This window comes from Thermoascus crustaceus (assembly GCF_041956765.1).
Source record: "Thermoascus crustaceus strain CBS 181.67 unplaced genomic scaffold VTN00scaffold_3, whole genome shotgun sequence".
NCBI lineage: Eukaryota > Fungi > Ascomycota > Eurotiomycetes > Eurotiales > Thermoascaceae > Thermoascus > Thermoascus crustaceus.
Window position 1 is genome coordinate 417,998 of NW_027192529.1, and position 18,431 is coordinate 436,428.

Sequence of the window (18,431 nt, forward strand, 5' to 3'; positions counted from 1 at the left end):
GTAGGTAACCGTCCAACTTAACCCCCTCCACTGTACTGTAGGCAGGCAGTACTACCTACTTTCCATTCATCCGCGGCACACTGTTCTGAAGCATTACGGAGACATGTATCTAAAAATAGAAATATCTGCGGTATATACAGTACAGCCACAATTTTCAACTTCTGCGCTGCGGCTCAACGGTGTGCGTACGTACGACTACGTGCTGTATACTGTACGGTAGAGTTTAACTGGGTTTTACCCATCGCAACGGTTAGGCAACTTAGGTAGAGGGCTAGAGCCTAGAAGTTATTATTAAAGTGACGCTAATGTCCTCCACAGCACTGGCTGGGTGTACCAAAATAGGGTGATAAACCGTACGAGGCATGCAATCAAAATATACACAGTACTAGTACTTCTCAGGATGGGGTCCATGGACGAATCAGCGCTCGATGTTATGCAATTGTTAAAATGCAAAACTGACAGATCAGATGTTCAATGTGAGACATCGGATTGAAATCGAAACGTTCTATTGAACTGTCCAGGCCGCGGTGGAGCACTAACTATACTATAATTAGTCCCAACGTACTCCGTACTATACTCCATACTCCGTAGCAATAATGGAGCACAGACCTTATGTATCTGTTCTGGACTTCTGAAGCCTTCGCCACATCTCCGCGGCTGTCATGCAATATACGAAGTATTGCCTGTAATCCAGTTCTACCCATCCATTTCACTCGGATCTTTGGCAACTGAACCATGGCGTCGGAATCTCGTCGCGTATATCTCCGGCGGATACTTCCACCCCATCCGCCGCTTCTCGTTCCGTACGTATTTCCGCCAGAGGTTTCGGATCAACAAAGATGAACATCTCCTGAACGCCATTCTCTCCAAGAGCTTGGATATATTGTCAGCCCATTCAGAATCCGTATCATTTTTTCCAGATTCTCTTCGCCCCATTCGGGCAGGATCATGCCGTCGACCAGGTCTTGCATGTCGACGAAGTCTTTTGATGTTGATAAGGCTCCACGCGTAGACGGAGAGTCTTGGGGTAGGCTAGTCCTCCTGATTTGAATTAAAATCAGGATTTATTTTTTTATTTTTATTTTTTTTTTCGACAGTAGGCAGTAGGCATAGTACAGTACATACAAAGATAACACTTACCTCGACTCCACTCTATGATCTCCGGCTTGCACTCGACATGACAGTAACTCGCCGTTACCAATAACCAGAAACCAGTCCTGCTGATGCCCTTGAACCGGGGGTACTTGTGGTCTCGGGAGTTTGGTTTTGAGAGCGGAAGCGGTCCGCACGGTTCCAGAATAAAATCACGGCGCGACTTCGATGTAAACAGCTGGACGGGTCGCTGGTGCTGTTAATCTGGGACTCATAAGATCCGGTTCTGGAGAGATCAAGTTTCACGTCAGCAGCATTTCTTTTGTGAAGGTAGGGTACCGTAGGTTCCAAGGGTAATAGGTATCTGACAAACACGAAGTATCCGTCCAGCCCCGTAGTAAATCAGTGCCTGTTCGTCGGCGAAGCAGCAGCACATACCAGCATTTTAGGACAAAAACAACGTCTGCGATCTGCTAGGGAGTCAGCTCTTCGTCCCCGGGATTTCCGACGGATGAAGGATGGAAAGCTGGAGAGACTAGCCAAGGCTTATTCTCTGCCTGCGGCTCTTCCATTCTGTCATCGTTCTATGCGCCTGCGCTTAAAAGCCCAAGACAATACTCTTGCCTGACTGTGCTCTGTTTGGCTGCCTGGATCACATGTCAGGAGTCATGTGCATTGGATGGGTGAAAAGGATGGGTGAAGTCTGATATTTCGGCCTGAAGATGCTAGGTAGAAATGTATATGTAATACTCAAATGGAACACAAACAGAACTAATCTCACATTCGTGTAAAGTACAGTACATACGCACGTGTACAATCTTAAAGCAATGTACTCTTGCAAAAAGAGGAAGTTGACTTACTGTGGGCTTATCTTAGGATCCATATGATTATCCGTCGGGTGAACATGATATCTCTACAAAAGTCCGTAATGCAATGCATACCGCATTATATATACATATATACGGTGAATTCTCCAACTCCATATTGTTTCCAGAAACCAAAAGGGAAAATCAATAGATCAACCATCTAATCTGCACATCCCGTCCACCCAAAACGTGTATTCATATCTCTCCCTTAGCTCCTGCCTCTTCTCGCCTGCATCGTGGATGAAGAGGTTGCCTAAATGTCCAAGACCATGTGGGTACTCGAGTTCGCTATCCATGAGTTTCTCCCAACTTAGGATCGCCGTACATCGCTTCGTCGTAGAATTGGTGAGGGGGCGGGATGATAATTTTCTGATGGTGCGCGGGAGGATCGTAATCTGAATCGTTGGGAGCTGCTGATGACGATGGCGACGTTGACGGTGATACTTCACAACTAGGCAGAGCGATAGCCACTGCCGAAGATGCTATTGCCGCGACAAGGGCAAGAGAGAAAACCGTCAGCGGGATCGATTTTGTGAGAAATGTAGTAACTCTTGAGAGCTTCAGATGGGAGATCACGATTCGTGGTGGACGACGGTGAGGATAGGATGGTTCATGTTCACTGTGGTGCGGTGGGATGAATGGAAATGGTGATCGCGATGGAGAGGCCATGGAAGCCATGGTCCTCTGCTGCTGAGCCCTCTGCCTCACGCGTATTGCCAGCGCTTCCATCGGTGATCGTGGAGAAGCAGATATAGGCATATATAGAGGAATTGGTTCCAGCACCGGAAGGCCGCTATGTGTCTTCCCTATACTCTGTCGCTGCCCTCATCACCATCGCCCGCATCGACCGCCACCACGACTCGCGCTCTGCCCTCGAGCTGAGAACGAACATTTGTCCGTGATTATTTCCCCAAACGCAGCAAGAAGAAGGAAGCCAAAGTACATACCTATTAAACACTGATGCAAAGAATCCCTGTCGAGTATCAGGCTCTCGTTTGGCCCATCCCCGCTCCACATTGTAGTGCTTCACGTCCTGGAGGCCTGCGAAGAGGCCGCGGCCTGCTGTTGGTTGCTGTTAAAGTCAGCAAAACTGCAAATTGACGCTGTTTGGTCAAAATATTATGAAGGGTTTGTTCAAAGAGATAGAACGTACCCGGTGGTTGTTTGGATCACGGATCCAGAGATCAGCACCAAACTCGTTTTGCATCCGCGAGTTGCGAGTTGACTGCGTTGTTTTCGACATTGATATGACTTGAGACTGGACGGAATATCGAGGTTGTGTATGTGGCTGTCTCTTGTATATGAGGCTTTAGGACTGGCAGATGATATACTGCAGGTTCCCAGGTATTCGAGATCTGTTTGATAAGATCGATTAATGACCGAAGTGTGAAGGCAGTCAAGGTCCTGAACGGAGTATATATAGGCAGTAACTCTAGAGACGCTCTAATCATAAGAGGCAAGACTACGCCCACACAAGATCGCAAGGAGCCGACATCATCATCCGCGATGGCTCCCATTGATCTGACCAGAACAGGACAGACGGGTGTCGGATGATTCCAGCCCCGTGCCTGGAAGATTTCGACAAATAGGATCAAAGGAAATAAGAAACACCATGTACACCTGAATGTGTACGTCAGACGATGGGGTTCACTGTCATCATTTCTGATCCGCAGCGCTGGCGGGCTCACGACAGGTCCCGGTCCCGGATCACACTGGACAGTGGAGCAATAGTATAGTAGTGGTGCTTCTTTCCGACACCATCACATAAAAGATAAAAGGCAGAGCAAATAATTTGCCGTTCTAGGCGGAGACTAGAGATGGGAAGAATCGGAATGAGGTTGTTATTGTTGTTGTTTGTTGGAAATGCGAGGGAGGAACCGGGAGCGTTGGAAGGTGGTGGTCTGACGGGTACAGCCTGAGAAGCTCCCCTGGCTTGCCGTGCCTCCGGCATCAACACCTCCATCTCTTCCCAGTTGTATGAACAGACGTTCCTCCATGCGAGATCGACTGAGTTGATCAGAGAAGAGTCACATTCAACTTGTCAAGAAAGATGCGGTGTCCTATTCTCAAAACACCCTTCTTGCTGCTCCCTCCGTCCGAACGCTCTGGTCCCTGAATCAGATCAGATCAGCTCGAGTAACGCCACTATCGCGCGTCTGACCCCGCGCCACAGATCTGCCCGATCCCCATCTAACGATACCATCTGTCGAGTCATGTGCCGCCTGCTTCCTTCCAAGGCGCCTATCGCGTGTCGCCTATTACTAGAACCTGATGGGCCCGGGTCATGCACGGATACAGAGATTCCTATGCTCGCGTCGGGGAGTTCCGAAGACCAAGAAGCGCCTCCTACTTCCTCCGTAGGGCGAATTGTTATAATAAATGGTCCACTGCGTTCTATACGGATCAGATCTTATCCGAAGGAACTTGGTCTTGTGATCAGAGAACCTACCTACGTTCAGTGAGTGCAAAGCAGGTTCTTCAGGACCAGTGGGATAGATTTAAGCTCTATATAGTGACGCAGACAGAAAGGTAGCCCATAGTGACCACCATTTATTGTCTTTCTACCCTCCTCAAACTTAACAAACATGGATGACCAATATGAGTTGCAAGGGGCAGATGCCTCTAGTAAAGGATAAGAGGCATCGGTCCCGGTAGATGAACCTTGCTGGTATTCTAGGTTTTTGGGGGCAGCTCTGTTTCCCGGAACTCTAGAGCAGATTCTTGGAGCTGTAACACGACGATGGAATCAACAAACAGACTCATTAAGGCCCCACTGAAATGCAAGACAATAACAACACAGAAGGGAAAGAGTGGCTTACCTCCTTGAAGTTAACCATTGCCCTCTTCAGCTGATAGGTAATGAAAGCTGTGCGGTTCTTCCATGAATCGGACGCAACACCAGTGCCAAGGCCCTTGATGGCCGGTCGTAACTATCTGCCTGAGAGGTAAACAGACTGCCCAGTTCCGCCATGGCTTTGATCGCCGTCTCCATCTTTGGGAGCAGATCGTCAAACTGTTCAATCAGCCTGCTGACATGCATGATCAAATTGGCAATCTCCTTCTCGTCGGAGTTGTACTTCGCAATTTGGTCCTGCAGCTTGTCATATGCATTTCGCGCCTTGATGGCCTCGTCGGTTTTAATGCCCATGACGATCCAGCCGATAAGACCAAACCATGCGGTCGCAATAACTGTCCCAGTAGCCGATGCCTTCATAGTAACAAGGGTATCGGCCAGTCAGTCAGTCAGCTTCGTGCTTCTTAGCAACATCTTCGCGCGGTAGAGCGTCTGCTTACTCTTCCTGGACTTGTCGATAGCATCCTTAAGCTTCGCTGACAATTAAACCAGTTCCTTGTCTAGGTACTCAATACACGTGTGGCCTGTGCCGTTCGTGACGGGACCGGTGGAGTATTGCTTCCTGAGGTAGTCGACTTTTTCATGGTACTTGAGGGTTTCATTTTTGAACTAGTCGACGAGTCATTTTTTTCGTCTACCGGCCTCGGCGCAATGCAACTTACCGCAATTAAGTTATCTTTGATCCGTTCGACTTCTTCCTTCTTGGTATTGGCCTCATCTTTCAGCAAATCAAGAGTCATGGTAGCTCCTTCTCGGGCTTCGTTGAATCTGGCGTCGTAGTCATCCGGAGTTTTGTGTTTGGGATCCATTAGAATGTCAAGCTGAGATCTCAGATTTATCCCGTCCGCCTCCTCGATTACCCATGACATTCCGGTACCCATCCTCAACACGTTGTTGGGACTCTGGGAGTGAAGAGGCAAGATATAAGCAAGATATAAATTTAAAGCCTCCAAAGCGGCCGGAGATGGTGGGGAAGCGTACTGCACAAGTCTTTTCATAAGAGTCATTATCCCCCCATTGCAGTCATCGAATCTAACCATCCGTCTCGGCGAACCGTCAGCTCGCCGGTCTGGTGGGCGATTGGGTCACCGCTTCCGGGTATGTTTTATCTTTCTTTCTTGATTGAATTGCAGTCCGTCTCTCTCAGGAAAGTAGTTACTAATACGAATATGATTTCCGTATAGGAGCTCGAGTCTTCCAGAGCCTATGAAACTCACAGAGCAGCAATGGGACAGAATCCTGTCCAACAATCGAGCTCTCCATGGCTATCTATACGATTCCAAATTAGGGATTCTCATCAAGGCGCCCAAGAGATGTACATCCCATGCTTTCCTTCCCCCATCGCCGAGTGGGTTTTGCATGTACAAGGTTGCTCATGCGGGTGATGCGGGTGATGCGGGTGATTGACTACTAGCTTTTGAAATCCGCTCTGAAACGAAGGCGACTCAAACTGGTGCTCAGGATGGTGGCAAGTCTGGCACTGAGCTAGGGCAAGAGTTGAAGGTGGTTTTTTTTTCGTCGATTAGTGTCCCCAGGTGGTTGTCCCCAGAAGCTCACGCTGTTCAGCCTGACCTCCCGATCATCCCCCCATTCTTCGTCAATGACGACGCCGAAGTGACGGTGACGGAAATCCAGAGGAACTTCCAGAACACCATGACCAACGAGGGCTTCAGCTCCGTGGCGGTCGAGGCCAATGCGTGAGAAAATCATTTCCTCTTGTTTCTTTCTTTTCCATCTTGCTGCGCCTTGACGGAGCGGAAATACTCCCTGTCAACGTGTATATACTGGCCTCTTAATCGATTGCCGCAGGGGCGCGGATGTGTTTGGCGCGGCAGTTTCTGTGTCGACTGCACGGTCGAATGAACATTCCTATGCTAACCAGAAAGAAGAGTCGCGCAAGGTCGATTCCTTGCATGTGGCGTATAAGGTCTGTGTTTTAACACGTTCCAATTTTAAACAATATGCGGTTTTCACTGATTTTCTCACAGTTTCCACGCGTTGTGGTCGAGCTGGATCCGGACTGCTTGAAACTGACCGAGGAATGTCGAAAGGAGGCAGAGGGTGTAGTGAACACAGCCATGAGGGATAAGTTCTACGAAAAATACGATACGTTCCTGTCACGGCTGAGTCATGTCAACCTTTTCATACGGTGGATTCTGTTTGGCTTACTTTTTTGTGGCTTTTTCTAGGCACCGTGTTCGTCACCAGGTTCACTCTGGGCGGTTTTCTGCATAGCGGAATCTCACAGAGGAGGAGCAGCGCAATCTCAGCCAGACAAAGGAGAAGACCCGTGTGGCTGCGGGTGTGAATTTTCAGGCATCCGGAGTCAGCGCAAGAAGTAACTTCTCCAAGGTGGACTGTTCATCCACCGAGGAGGGCTCTGCTTCACTGAATCAAGATTTGCGCTTGACATGGGAAGCTCGTGGCGGTGACACCCCTTTGTGTTCGAAGTGAGTACTACCATCCACCATTGCTGAAATCACGGTCGATGCCTAATTGACTTCTTCTCTTTCCAGTCCATCTACGTGGGCCAGCACGGTGAAAGATTATCGTCTGTGGCGACTCATGGAGGTGAGTTTGTTTTCCTTTGTTATCATTCCGTGTAACATATCCTGGTAACTGACGGAAGATAAGCAACAACGAGTCGTCAAGATGGAAAGTTTGATCAAAGATGTGGACATCGTCGACTGGACGCATCTGACGGACCTATCTGGAGACACCGACGACGGCAAAGACCCAATCAAAGCCCCCGGTTCAACCTGGAAGCCTATAATGCCTTCGTCAAGGAGATGGATGACCCGACGCTTGCTATCAAGCCGAATCTCAAATGGGCGGCACTCTCGATCGACCAACAGGTTGGAGTTGGGCTGTGGATGGTATCTCTGAAACTTATCAAAGTCAATTAGAACTCGTAAGAACTAGCTCCTAGGTTTCTCTCTCTGGCAGGCCGCACTATTGATCTGCATAGATTCAGACCGTGGAACCGCTGCTTCTGTTGTTAACATCCGGATAAATCCTGGGGGAGACCTGACAGATAGATTTTTTTGCATACTTATACACTAGGTTGCTATATCTTTTGTCACTCCCCTGCCACCTACTGTCTTGGCTGATTGCTATTCTATAACTACATTACTTTGAAGCTACTGGAGGGTACCTGGGCACTATGATAGGTCACAGGCCCTAGAAAAAGCCGGTCCAGATCAAAATATAGCAAAAGTGGCAAGCTAAGTGGCTTGGACAGGGGGAAGCGGGTGCCAAAAGATATGGCACAGTACTGTACATCCAAGACTCTTCAAGCAGGGATCTCGATCAGTCGAAAAGGTTTTGATTGGAAGTGCCAGGAAGGCAACCGATGCCTAAAGAGGCTCTCTGGTTCAATCTTATCATTTATTTTCGAACATTGAACTGGTACATACGACCACAGGGTGTGGAGAATAGGGCTTCCCGTCCGCTCAGCCGTACTCAAGCCACACGCCGGCAGGTTAGTAGTTGGGTGGGTGACCACCAGCGAATCCCTGCTGTTGTATGTTTTTCATTTTTTTCTTCTTTTTACTTTTCTCTTTTAAAGATATTTTTGCTACTTTATTGCTTTTTTGGCTTTTATAGTTTTTGTGTTGAGTTTTTCTTTGCGGGGTTAAACAGAGTTTCGAGTGCACTTGTTTAAGTGTCTTAGTCCTAAGTGAGTCGTGAGAATGACTCCCAGCATGAGGACACCGTGCAGAAGCCAGAATGACTCTAATAAGAATGTACCCTCAGCTGATAATGTGCTCCCGGAAATAGGCATTGAGTCAATTCCACTTTTTTTGTACATATTTCCATCAAAACAAAGGGAGCGGCGTGGTAGCATCAGAGGGCAAGCTTGGGTTATATTTATATATAAGACAACCACCACCTTCCGTCTTAACCGTCCATTCATGATCATTATCGCGGTGGCAGTCTCGTTTTATAGTACAGTAGAATGTGCCGTGGCTGCTATAACTGACAAGGCCAGGCGAGGCAAAGGCGCCTAGCCCTAGCCCTAAGCCCTAGACTACTAGTTGAGCCTGGATAACCCCAACCTCTCCAACCTCTGACAAGAGATAATAATAATAACAATGAGGGTTGATATAGGGTTGATAACTCGGGAGGATTATATTTAAGAATATAAATGCACTATCTAGACCACCCCACTTAACCTACCCACCTACCTAACTAGCTATACTAACTCCCTTCCAAACGCTCCCCCTCCCGATGCCCTTCATATGTCTGGAAAGAATCAGATCAGATCAGATCAAATCAACATCTCCAGTCAATAGAGTGAGTAACGCCACTATAGCACGTCTCTGACAGCACACTACATTACGTAAATAATCAGCCGATACCATCCCAATCCCCGTCAACAGTCTAAGTGATGACGAGTCAGTCTCATGGAGTTGTCCGGGTCGAATCATAGCCATAGTCAAAATCTCCAGGTACATACCTACCTACCTACTTAATTAACCTTCAATATAGGCTCATTTATCCTTCACGGTATTCCAAAATCTGACCCATTTCGAACATGCTTAACCCTGATTGGTGTTATCTATCCTAGCCCAGTCTCTACCTACTTAGGCAGTGCTACTCTGTATGTGACAGCGCTCAGGCATAGCAATTAATGTATTAACTATGGTAGCTAGTCCTACGAGATCCAAAGCATGAGGAAAGAAAGAAGAATTATGGGCATGGTGGGAGTTCCAAGATATAGAATAGACGGATTGGTGCGGCAGAACCATGCCGCCTATCTGACCGCCTATCTGACTCAGTTCTATCAGTCAGTCCACGCCGCGCCGTCACACTGTACGTACTCTACATATGTACATACATGGCTATCCCCGGAAGGAACTCTCTAGCTGAGTCTAGTAAGTTATTATTATTATTATTATTATTATAATAATAATAATAATAGTAAGTTCGTCTAATACAAGACACAGTAGATCAGGTCAGGTCAGGTCAGGTTAGGTAGGTAGGTTAGGTAGCCTTTCTTTGAACTTAACTGAGTCGTCAGTTATCAGTCCCGTCCCGCTACAGTACTAACCACTCCGACTTGAAATTGAGGGTTTTGTTTGGTTTGACTTTGGCAAGGAGCTGAAGGAAGGCAAAAAGAAAGAAATTGAAAGAAAAAAAATAAGCCCTGTCTTATCTGCCAATGCCAATCCTCTGTTCTATTATTCCATCATCCAGCACAAAAGCACAAATACTTGCAACTTGGTTCCTAGGTACATAGTTAATTGAGCTCCTTATCCATCCATTGTAACTCCGTATTACTAGAAAGAGAACGCTCGGGCAGGTGTTTGCAGGTGTTAAGAGTACCACATCCATGGCCTAGGTATTTTTCTATTTTAGGAAGTAAACCGCGGCTTCCAATCAACCAAATTCCGATCGGAGTACTCGGGTCTGCAGTACACAGTACTACTACTAAGTGGATAGATACTCCGACAGAAACATTTCCTTTTTTTGTCTTCTTGAAACGTTATTCATTCGGACCACAAAACCAGAAAAAATAAAATAAAAAATAAAAAAAAATAAAAAATGAAATTCGCTAGCAAAAAAAAAACTCGAGACTCGTCAATGTATAACGTTAAATGGGCTATGTAAAAAAAAGTTAGTGTAGTGTACACATTTCTCCATCCATCCCCCTCTCCTTTTTCTCCAGTCGCAGGTAAAGTTTTCCGCCCTTTTATTTCCTTTCTATACAGAGTTATAAGCCGCAGACAGACAGAAAAAAATCTAGACAGGATAAGAGGTTGTTTATATATTGTATACACGCGTAAAGCATGTCATGATGAGGGAGTTTGTTTTGTTTCGTTCGTGACACGTTTACTCCCAAGAGTCGATCTTCATGGTGCCCTTCTCGGCCAGGTTCTGGTGCATCTTGAAGGCCTGGAAGAGGAGGTGAGGCTCGTGACCCATGCCCTTCTTCAGGCACTCGAACTCGGCGCGGTCGAAGTAGTCCTGGAGGATGGGCTGGTAGTCGGGGTGGGCACACTTCTTGATGATCACGCGGGCACGCTCGCGGGGGGAGAGACCGCGGACGTCGGCAAGACCCTGGTTTACGTTAGCATCTGTCGATAGAAAAATACCTAGTATATGTTAAGGTGCCTACCTGCTCAGTGACAATGACGTCAAGGTCGTGCTCGGTCTGGTCGACGTGAGTGGCGAAGGGAACGATGCAGCTGACACCGGTGGGGTCGGTCTTGCTGGGACGGGTCGAGGGGGTGTGCATGATGGAGTACTTGGAGTTGCGCAGGAAGTCGGCGGAGCCACCGAGACCGTTGAGCATGCGGGAGCCCATGACGCAGGTGGAGTTGGCGTGGGCGTAGATGTCGACCTCGACGGGGGTGTTCATACCGATGACACCCAGGCGGCGGATGATCTCAGGCGAGTTGGAGACCTGCTGGGAGCGGAGCAGCAGCTTGGGGGCGTAGCGGTCGTAGTTGTCGTAGAAGCGCTTGAAGCCGTCGGGGGAGAAGCGGATGGAGGTCGCGGTCGCGAAGTCCAGGTTGCCGCTGTCGAAGAGGTCGAGGAAGGAGTCCTGGAGCACCTCGGTCCAGACCTTCAGGCCCTTGAAGTTGGCACCGCCGGAGGCCAGACCACCGATGATGGCGTTGGCGACGTTGCCAATACCGGACTGGAGGGGCAGGAGGTTGGGGGGGAGACGGCCCCATTTGACCTCGTGCTGCAGGAACTCGATCAGGTTGCGGGCGATGCCACGGGAGTTGTCGTCCTCGGGAGCGTTGGGGGCGGTCTTGTCCATGTAGTCGGCCTCGACGACGGCGACGACCTTTTCCGGGTCGACCGGGATGTACGGCAGACCGATGCGGTCCTCGGGGCGCATGACCAGGTAGGGCTTGCGGTTGGGCGGGTGGTCACCCATGACAATGTCGTGCATACCGTAGAGCGAAGGGCCGGCGGTGTTGACCTCGATGATGACCTTTTCGGCCATCTGGATGAGCTCGGGAGAAGCACCGACGGAGGCACCGGGGACGATGCCACCCTCCTCGGTGATCTCAGAGGCCTCAATGATGGCTACGTCGAGCTTGTTGCCGGGCTTGTCCTTGGTGTACCAGCCCTAATATCAGTTAGCACGAGCGTTCTAGAACAGTGGCAGATGTCTAGGAAACCAGCATAGAAAGCTACTTACATAGACAAGGTCCGACGGGAACATGCTCAGGTGCTTGTCGAAGAACTTGATGTTGCCGTTGTTGATGCCCTTGGCGATCTCCTTGCCGACCTGGTGAGGGCTACGGCGCTCGATCATGTTGAGGCTGGCCCAGCGGTTCTCGGTCTCCGCGCCGGAGGAGGCACCGACGAAGAGGTTGTACTTGAGCTTGCCTTGCAGGCCATTCTTCTCGACATGGTCGGCCAGAGCGGTGGGAACCTTCCTGGATGGAGGAGACGTCGTTAGAAGGTCACGATATCAAAGATATCAGGACGGAAGACTCACTTGGGGTATCCAACACCGGTGAAGCCAGACCAGCCGATGTAGGTGCCATTGGGGAAGAGGTCAATGAGATCCTCTGGCTTGGCCAGCTTGTTCAGCAGGGAGGAGCGCTTGACGCGACTCCGGAGCAGGGCAGAGGCAGCCATGATAGATGAGTGCTATGTGGTAGAACACTCCACACAGAAAGGATGGGGGAAAAGAGAGTAGAGAGGAGAGGAGAGGCGGGAAGAGAAGACAGAGAGAGAGAGAGAGGAGAAAAGATCAGAAAAGGAATCCCCACGGGCAGGAAAAAAGGTGGAGAGAGGGGCGCTGGTCCGGGTCCGGGAGAAAGGACCTGTCCTGTCCATCGTGGGGCGATGGATCCGTCCAGCGTCGCCTGTCTCGGCTCTCATCTCCTCTCTGCGGCGCTCGTCTCGTTTTTCCTGTTCTTTTCGACCCTTTTGCCTTTTATCCCTTTGCCATCTGTCGTGTTCTGCTCGATGACGCTGCAGCGCAACACATCTTGACGTAACCTGACCGGGCCGGCGGAAGTTCGGCCTGCGGACAGAGGACAGACAGACGTCCGGTCCGACCATCCCTGCTCTCTTTCTGTGCTGTTCTGTGTCTGCCTCTCCGGAGTACTACCGCTGGTGTCTTCGTACGGTACGCCATCTATCTGCTGTCCAGCTGGCTGACAACAATGAACTGGCCAGTTCTCGATCGTCGCGCCGGCCCACCCGGTGTGCCGAAGACGAGTCACAGAAACCCGACAGCACGGCGACCATCATGCCCAGGTCCACCGAAGCCCGCACCGGCTATGCCGGCTATCGTCTGCTCGGGCACACGGAGCTTTTCTGCTGACTCAGCATCCCGGTTGGGAAACATCCTACGTTCCTCGACCTCCCCCTTCGGCTTCTGCCCAGGCGAGCTGTGACCGTCTCGCGGCCATCGAGGCACCGTGGAAACGCTACCGTCTCCCCTACAGTCCAGATCCCGAGTGCTTACAAGTCGCCGTGGACCGCTGCTAGAGTACAATCCTCGTGCAATTCCGCGTGATCAAAACAGGCTATCAGACAAGTAGAACACATCCCTAGAATACATCGGGTCCGTCCATGCTCCCTGCTCCATGTCCATAATGCCTCATCTGAGACCCTCAGAAGGGCGGAGTGCTCCTCCACACCGTCTTTCCCGCACGCTTCTCCATGGGCATCCCCATTCCCCACATTCTCCAGCTCTGGCATCCTCCGTCCCCCCGGGGGAGGGAGGGGGCGCCACAGTGGAACGCGCGGGCTGTGACGCGCAGAAGCAAATCAAACTTTCAGGCCATCCGCCGGGGTTTGGAGGACGAGGCCGCCCTACCCAGCAGGCTCTCTCCCGTTCCTCCGCTCCCTCCCAACGGTCCGCCCCCGTATCCAGTAGTGAAAAACAGAAAAACAGTAACGAGAAACAAACAACAAAGTTTGATACACAATACAAATCATGCTCCGCCAAGTGGGTAACCGGTCTGCATGTTCAATAATGGTCTCCACATCCGATCACGTAAACGCCGTGCAGTTCTAGTCACTCGCAACACCCCTCACTCCTTGGCCTCCGCAGCAGCTGGCTCGGCGTCTGGCATCTCCGCGTCCTCCTTCTCAGCCTGCTTCTCCGGAGACGTGCCCTCCGCTCCGTGGCTGCTCTGGCTGCTCTCCGGCTCAGACCCCTTGATCCACGAGCGGAACCGCTGGTTCGACTCGTCCACTTCGTCCTTGCTCAGCCCGTGCGCCCAGCTGGGGTTGTTGACAAACTTCTCCATGAAACGGTCGCGTCTGCGCTCCTTCACGGCAGCCTCCTCCCGCGCCTTCTCTTCGGCCGTCTCGTGCTCGGTCGGGGCTGCGGGACGCCACCACCAGTCGAAGCTGCCCGGTTCGTACAGGATATGGTAGCTGTTGGCGCAGATGCGGATCACAAGGCCGTCGTGGCTCACCAGCGGGCGGTAGTAGCGGTTGTACTCCTCGTCCTGCTCCATCTTGGGCGGCAGGTTGCGTTTCAGGAACGGCATGCGCATCTGGGAGAAGGGAACACCTTCGGTAGGGTCGCGCATGGTGTACGCGGACACGTAGTAGGACCAGCGCGCCTCCTGGCTCAGCTCTTCGTTCTCGAGGGTGCTGTCCTCCGGCGTCATGAGCTGGACGGTAGCCTGCTGGGTGGACGGGTTCTGAAAAAATCAGTTAGCCAGATTACGACACTGACGACAACCTCACAAAACAGAGCACTTACGTAGGTGATGCGGTAGATATCGCCGTCCTTGACAAGCCTCTCAACCTGCTTGCGGTACTGGATCTCCTGGTTGTGCGTCGTCTCCTCCTTGTCGCGCTCCTTGAAGAAGAGGTTCATGATGTCGGAGCTCTTGTCCTTGGGATCGCTGTTGAAGATGCCGCCTGCGAATCGCGCGATACCCGTGAACATCTTCTCCAAGTTGTAGAGCTGGTATCCGCTCTTCAGGTAGAACCGGCGCAGCGTCTCCTCGAGGTGCGAGTTCTCCATGTCGCCCTTGATTACCTCCTCGCACATACGCACGATCTGCTGGTACAGGTTGGCCTTGGGATCGCAGTCGTAGAAGAAGTCGGTCGGCAGCTTGTCGATCATGCCCAGGTCATGAGCAGGCTTTGGAAGGAGAGCGCGACGGACATCCTCATGGGCCTGGGCCTCGTGCAGCTTGATGCGCAGCAAGCGGCTGTACAAGATCTCGAAAGTCCGGAAGAAGCAGTAGATGTTAAGGTTAGCGTAGAGATGGTGGACCTTCTTCTCGTACGACTCGTTAAGCGTGTACTCGCGCTGCATGTTGAAGTTGCCCTGGCCGGGATGCTCCATCCACTTGAGTTCGGCCACATCGAATGGTTCGGTCGGATCTGGGATCGGGGTCGAAGGGACAAGGACAGCATCGGGGGTTCCGTCGCGGCTCATAGAGGCGCTGCCCTCCTTGTCTTCCCGGTGTGCCTTCTCGCTGCGACGCTCAAGCACATCACGAAGCAGATCCAGCTTCTTGCCGTTGACACCACGGCGGCTGCGGGTGGTTGAAGTTTCTTCGGGAGCAATGCTCTCATCGTCAGCCTCTTCGGTAGGCGAAGCACCATTGGAGACCTCGTTCATGTAGATGTGGAAGGTTTCACGGTCCATGCCGAAGAAAATAGGAACGAAGTCCTTGATAAACGTCATGACTTTCTGAGGGTCAGCACCAAAGCCAGCCGAGTTCCGATCGATAAAGGTAAGCAACAGGTGGGTGGCGTCGATGATAACAGCTGGATCGGTGAAGGAGAACTCGAACTGGTGCTTGGGGACCTGGTATCCGCTCTTGCGGAGGTTCCTACTCTCCTCAAACTTCGCCTGGATCTCGTTCTGGATGTGCTTGGCAACGAACAGCTTCTTGTCGGTTCCCTTGCTCGCAATCGCCTGGTGGTCGAGACTGCGCCAGTAGGCCTTCTGCATCTGCTCGCGCCAGACCTTGTCCCACTCGCGCTGGCTGGCCTTCCACTCCTCACACTTCTGCTTAAGGCGGAACAGGACGATAGGCAGGACGTGGCAGGGTCTCTCGAACATGTCGCGGATGATCTTCTCGCCACGCTGACGATCGTAGATCTTCTTGATCGTACGCTGGTAGACGGACTCGCTCTGGCCGCCAAGACCAGGTGGGAGCTTGAAAGCAGCCCTCTCTGCTTCAGACATCACCAGGAACTGTTGGACGATGGGTTCGATAAGCTGGATGGTGCGCATGCAGGCCTCAATGTGATGGTCGTAATCATGTCTATCCTCCTCGATACGGTGCAGCGCATCCTCGTACTGGTTCTTGCGGTGGGCAACGAAGCCGGAGTCTTCGGACGCCCAGGTTGGATGAGACGCCCATTCGTCGTTCAGCACACTGTAGCAAAGCTGATCACGACCACTGCAAGGCTTCTGGCGCTCCCGCTTTGGAAGAAGACGGTAGCTAGGACCGAGAGAACGGCAGTGGGACAGGTTAACAACACCAGATTCCTGCTTGGGCTTCAGGTCGATGACCTTGTCTTCGGGGTCCTCAATGTGCATAAACCGCTTGAACCAGTTCATGATCTCCTGGTTGGAGCCGATGAATCCCTCCGCTCTCTTGATAAGGACGTTTCTGTCGATCAGATCGGTGGAGTAAAGGTTGCACAACTTGAGGAACTCGTTGAACGTCTGCTTGTTGCCGATGAATTTCTTCACGCGGTCGAAGAACGCAACCTCGTCATGGTTAGGCGTAAGCGAAAACGTCGGCGGGATGGGTTCTGGGAGCGCGGGGACGAGCGTGGGCGACACGGCTGGCGCTTCTTGTTGCGTTGGCTTCGTGTGATGAACCTTGGCCCTCTTTAGGCGTTGCAAGTTAGCACCAAAATCTTCATTGAAATCCTCTGGGGCTGGTCTCTTTATGGGGAAAGGGTCAACGGGGGGAGGTTTTCTAAGGGGGCCCCGGGGGCTGTCATCCACATAGCCGTTTGAACGGCTGTCGACAAAGACTTCGGGCCAGAAACGCCCCAAAGGCGGCCTCTCGGAGCGCCGCCTTTCGGAGGGCATCTGCCACAGACCACTTGTTGGGCCACCTGCTAGGCCCATTGCCAGACCGGTCGCTTGACCACCTGCCTCAGGGCTCCCGGCGGTCTCCCTCAGCGAAGACTCCTCGTAGACTATGGAGTCGAGAAGAGATATTGGCAAAGCGGGAACCATCTTTGTGGTTCCCGTCCTCTTCTCAGCTGTCTTGGGAGACCCGGGGGCAGCCGTGACCGACTCTTCGGCGGGATCAGAAACCGCCTTGGAAGCTCGTTGACGCGTCCTTGGCGGCCGATCCGTCTCTGTCGAATCATCAGTGCCCCCCGCCGGTCTCTTTGGCGCTTTGCCCTCTTCCTGCGGTTCCGGAGAAGGCGAGGACTCGGGGAGGTCGAATCTGACAGTCTTGCGGATTGTTCTGCTGCCAGTCTTCAAAATTGACTTTATTCCCCCCTTGGGGCCCTCGCCTTCGGAGCCCTGAGCAGAGACAGCTGCTCCGGCTGCCTCAGTCGCTATCGCTTCTGAGGCAGCCTCCGCCTTCCCCTTTGCCGCGGCCTTAGCCCTGACAATACCCTTAGGTTTCGAGGCATCCTTGACTTTGGCGGCTGTTCCGGTTCTGCGTGAAGTTCGAGTAGGAAACGTGGGTTCGGGTGTAGTGATGACTTCAGAGGCAGAAGGTGGAAGCGTAGGGGCAGCTGTGGTTTTCGCGGTCGATCTGGCTCTGCGAGACGTTCTGGCGGAAGAAGTAGCGGAAGTAGTAGTGTCCGTTGCAGGAGCATCTTCAGAGAGAGCAGTGGTGTTCGAGATGAGTTCGCTCGTGGCTGCAGCAGATTTCCGACTGGTTCTCGCTCTGGACAAACTTCTTGTGGTTGAAGAGGTGGCGGATGTAGCATAGTCCGTTGGAGGAACGTCTTGAGAGGGAGCTGAAGTGTCCGACGTGGCTCTGCTCGCGGCTGCGGCCGAAGCTTTCCGAGCAGCTCTGGTTCTGCGAAAGGTCGTGGTGGACGAAGAAGTGGATTCAGTTGCAGGAGCTCCATTAACAGCTGGAGTGTTCGAAGTAGCCCTGCTCGTAAACGTAGCAGTAGCTTTAGACGTGGCTCTCGTTCTGGGAGCAGTAGCGGTGGTAGGAGTCGAAGACGAGGCAGCAGGTTCAGTTGCAGGAGCAGCTGAAATGTTCGAAGTGTCTCGTCTCGTGGCTGCAGCAGTAGCTCTCGAACTAGCTCGCGCTCTGGAAGCAGGAGTAGTGATGGTCGACGCAGCTCTCGCACTCATTGCAGGAGTAATGTCGGTAGAAGATGCAACGGATCCGCTTTTTGGAACAGATGTGTTCCTCGATCCAGCAGACTTCTTCGCAGAAGTGGTCTTTGTGGCAGTGTTCTTTTTCGTAGCAGTGGTCTTGTTCGTGGTGACAGGTGCCGTCTTGGAAACCCTCTTGGAAACTCTCGTGTTTGTCGACACCCTAGGAGCCAGCTCCTTTGGCTTCACCTCCTTGCGAGAGGTAGACCTCCTTAGAGCCATAGCGAACGATGTTCGGTGGAGGCAACAGAGATTGTGTTACACGTAGGAAGTGGGTAGAAGAGGTCGAGAAGAGGACGGAAGACGCGCAAAAGGGGAAAGTGGGATCGAGGAGTGGGTAGTAGAGGTT

General features: G+C 51.7%; 8 protein-coding genes across 8 annotated transcripts; 1 reads left to right on the plus strand and 7 right to left on the minus strand.

The window, feature by feature from the left end:
• Positions 1–709: 709 nt before the first annotated feature.
• On the minus strand, positions 710–1,536 carry VTN00DRAFT_5338 (uncharacterized protein; the record flags this gene model as incomplete). Its single annotated transcript, XM_069431858.1, has 3 exons — positions 710–873; positions 1,141–1,342; positions 1,531–1,536. 3 exons carry the CDS (start codon positions 1,534–1,536, stop codon positions 710–712), a joined length of 372 nt encoding a protein of 123 aa, XP_069287775.1.
• Positions 1,537–2,246: 710 nt separating this feature from the next.
• Positions 2,247–2,687, minus strand: VTN00DRAFT_5339 (uncharacterized protein; the record flags this gene model as incomplete). Its single annotated transcript, XM_069431859.1, has 1 exon — positions 2,247–2,687. The coding sequence occupies one exon, from the start codon at positions 2,685–2,687 to the stop codon at positions 2,247–2,249; it is 441 nt and encodes a 146-aa protein (XP_069287776.1).
• Positions 2,688–2,751: 64 nt separating this feature from the next.
• Positions 2,752–3,201, minus strand: VTN00DRAFT_5340 (uncharacterized protein; the record flags this gene model as incomplete). The annotated part of the gene is made up of 3 exons (XM_069431861.1): positions 2,752–2,836; positions 2,906–3,030; positions 3,112–3,201. The coding sequence occupies 3 exons, from the start codon at positions 3,199–3,201 to the stop codon at positions 2,752–2,754; spliced, it is 300 nt and encodes a 99-aa protein (XP_069287777.1).
• Positions 3,202–4,803: 1,602 nt separating this feature from the next.
• On the minus strand, positions 4,804–5,681 carry VTN00DRAFT_5341 (uncharacterized protein; the record flags this gene model as incomplete). Its single annotated transcript, XM_069431862.1, has 3 exons — positions 4,804–5,166; positions 5,302–5,421; positions 5,475–5,681. The coding sequence occupies 3 exons, from the start codon at positions 5,679–5,681 to the stop codon at positions 4,804–4,806; spliced, it is 690 nt and encodes a 229-aa protein (XP_069287778.1).
• Positions 5,682–6,018: 337 nt separating this feature from the next.
• Positions 6,019–7,698, plus strand: VTN00DRAFT_5342 (uncharacterized protein; the record flags this gene model as incomplete). Its single annotated transcript, XM_069431863.1, has 8 exons — positions 6,019–6,160; positions 6,227–6,315; positions 6,379–6,509; positions 6,622–6,739; positions 6,801–6,939; positions 7,061–7,262; positions 7,329–7,383; positions 7,447–7,698. The coding sequence occupies 8 exons, from the start codon at positions 6,019–6,021 to the stop codon at positions 7,696–7,698; spliced, it is 1,128 nt and encodes a 375-aa protein (XP_069287779.1).
• A 2,949-nt stretch (positions 7,699–10,647) lies between these two features.
• Positions 10,648–12,417, minus strand: VTN00DRAFT_5343 (uncharacterized protein; the record flags this gene model as incomplete). The annotated part of the gene is made up of 4 exons (XM_069431864.1): positions 10,648–10,875; positions 10,934–11,899; positions 11,972–12,212; positions 12,275–12,417. 4 exons carry the CDS (start codon positions 12,415–12,417, stop codon positions 10,648–10,650), a joined length of 1,578 nt encoding a protein of 525 aa, XP_069287780.1.
• A 589-nt stretch (positions 12,418–13,006) lies between these two features.
• VTN00DRAFT_5344 (uncharacterized protein) lies at positions 13,007–13,491 on the minus strand (the record flags this gene model as incomplete). The annotated part of the gene is made up of 2 exons (XM_069431865.1): positions 13,007–13,178; positions 13,256–13,491. The coding sequence occupies 2 exons, from the start codon at positions 13,489–13,491 to the stop codon at positions 13,007–13,009; spliced, it is 408 nt and encodes a 135-aa protein (XP_069287781.1).
• A 335-nt stretch (positions 13,492–13,826) lies between these two features.
• On the minus strand, positions 13,827–18,304 carry VTN00DRAFT_5345 (uncharacterized protein; the record flags this gene model as incomplete). Its single annotated transcript, XM_069431866.1, has 2 exons — positions 13,827–14,447; positions 14,510–18,304. The coding sequence occupies 2 exons, from the start codon at positions 18,302–18,304 to the stop codon at positions 13,827–13,829; spliced, it is 4,416 nt and encodes a 1,471-aa protein (XP_069287782.1).
• Positions 18,305–18,431: the final 127 nt, after the last annotated feature.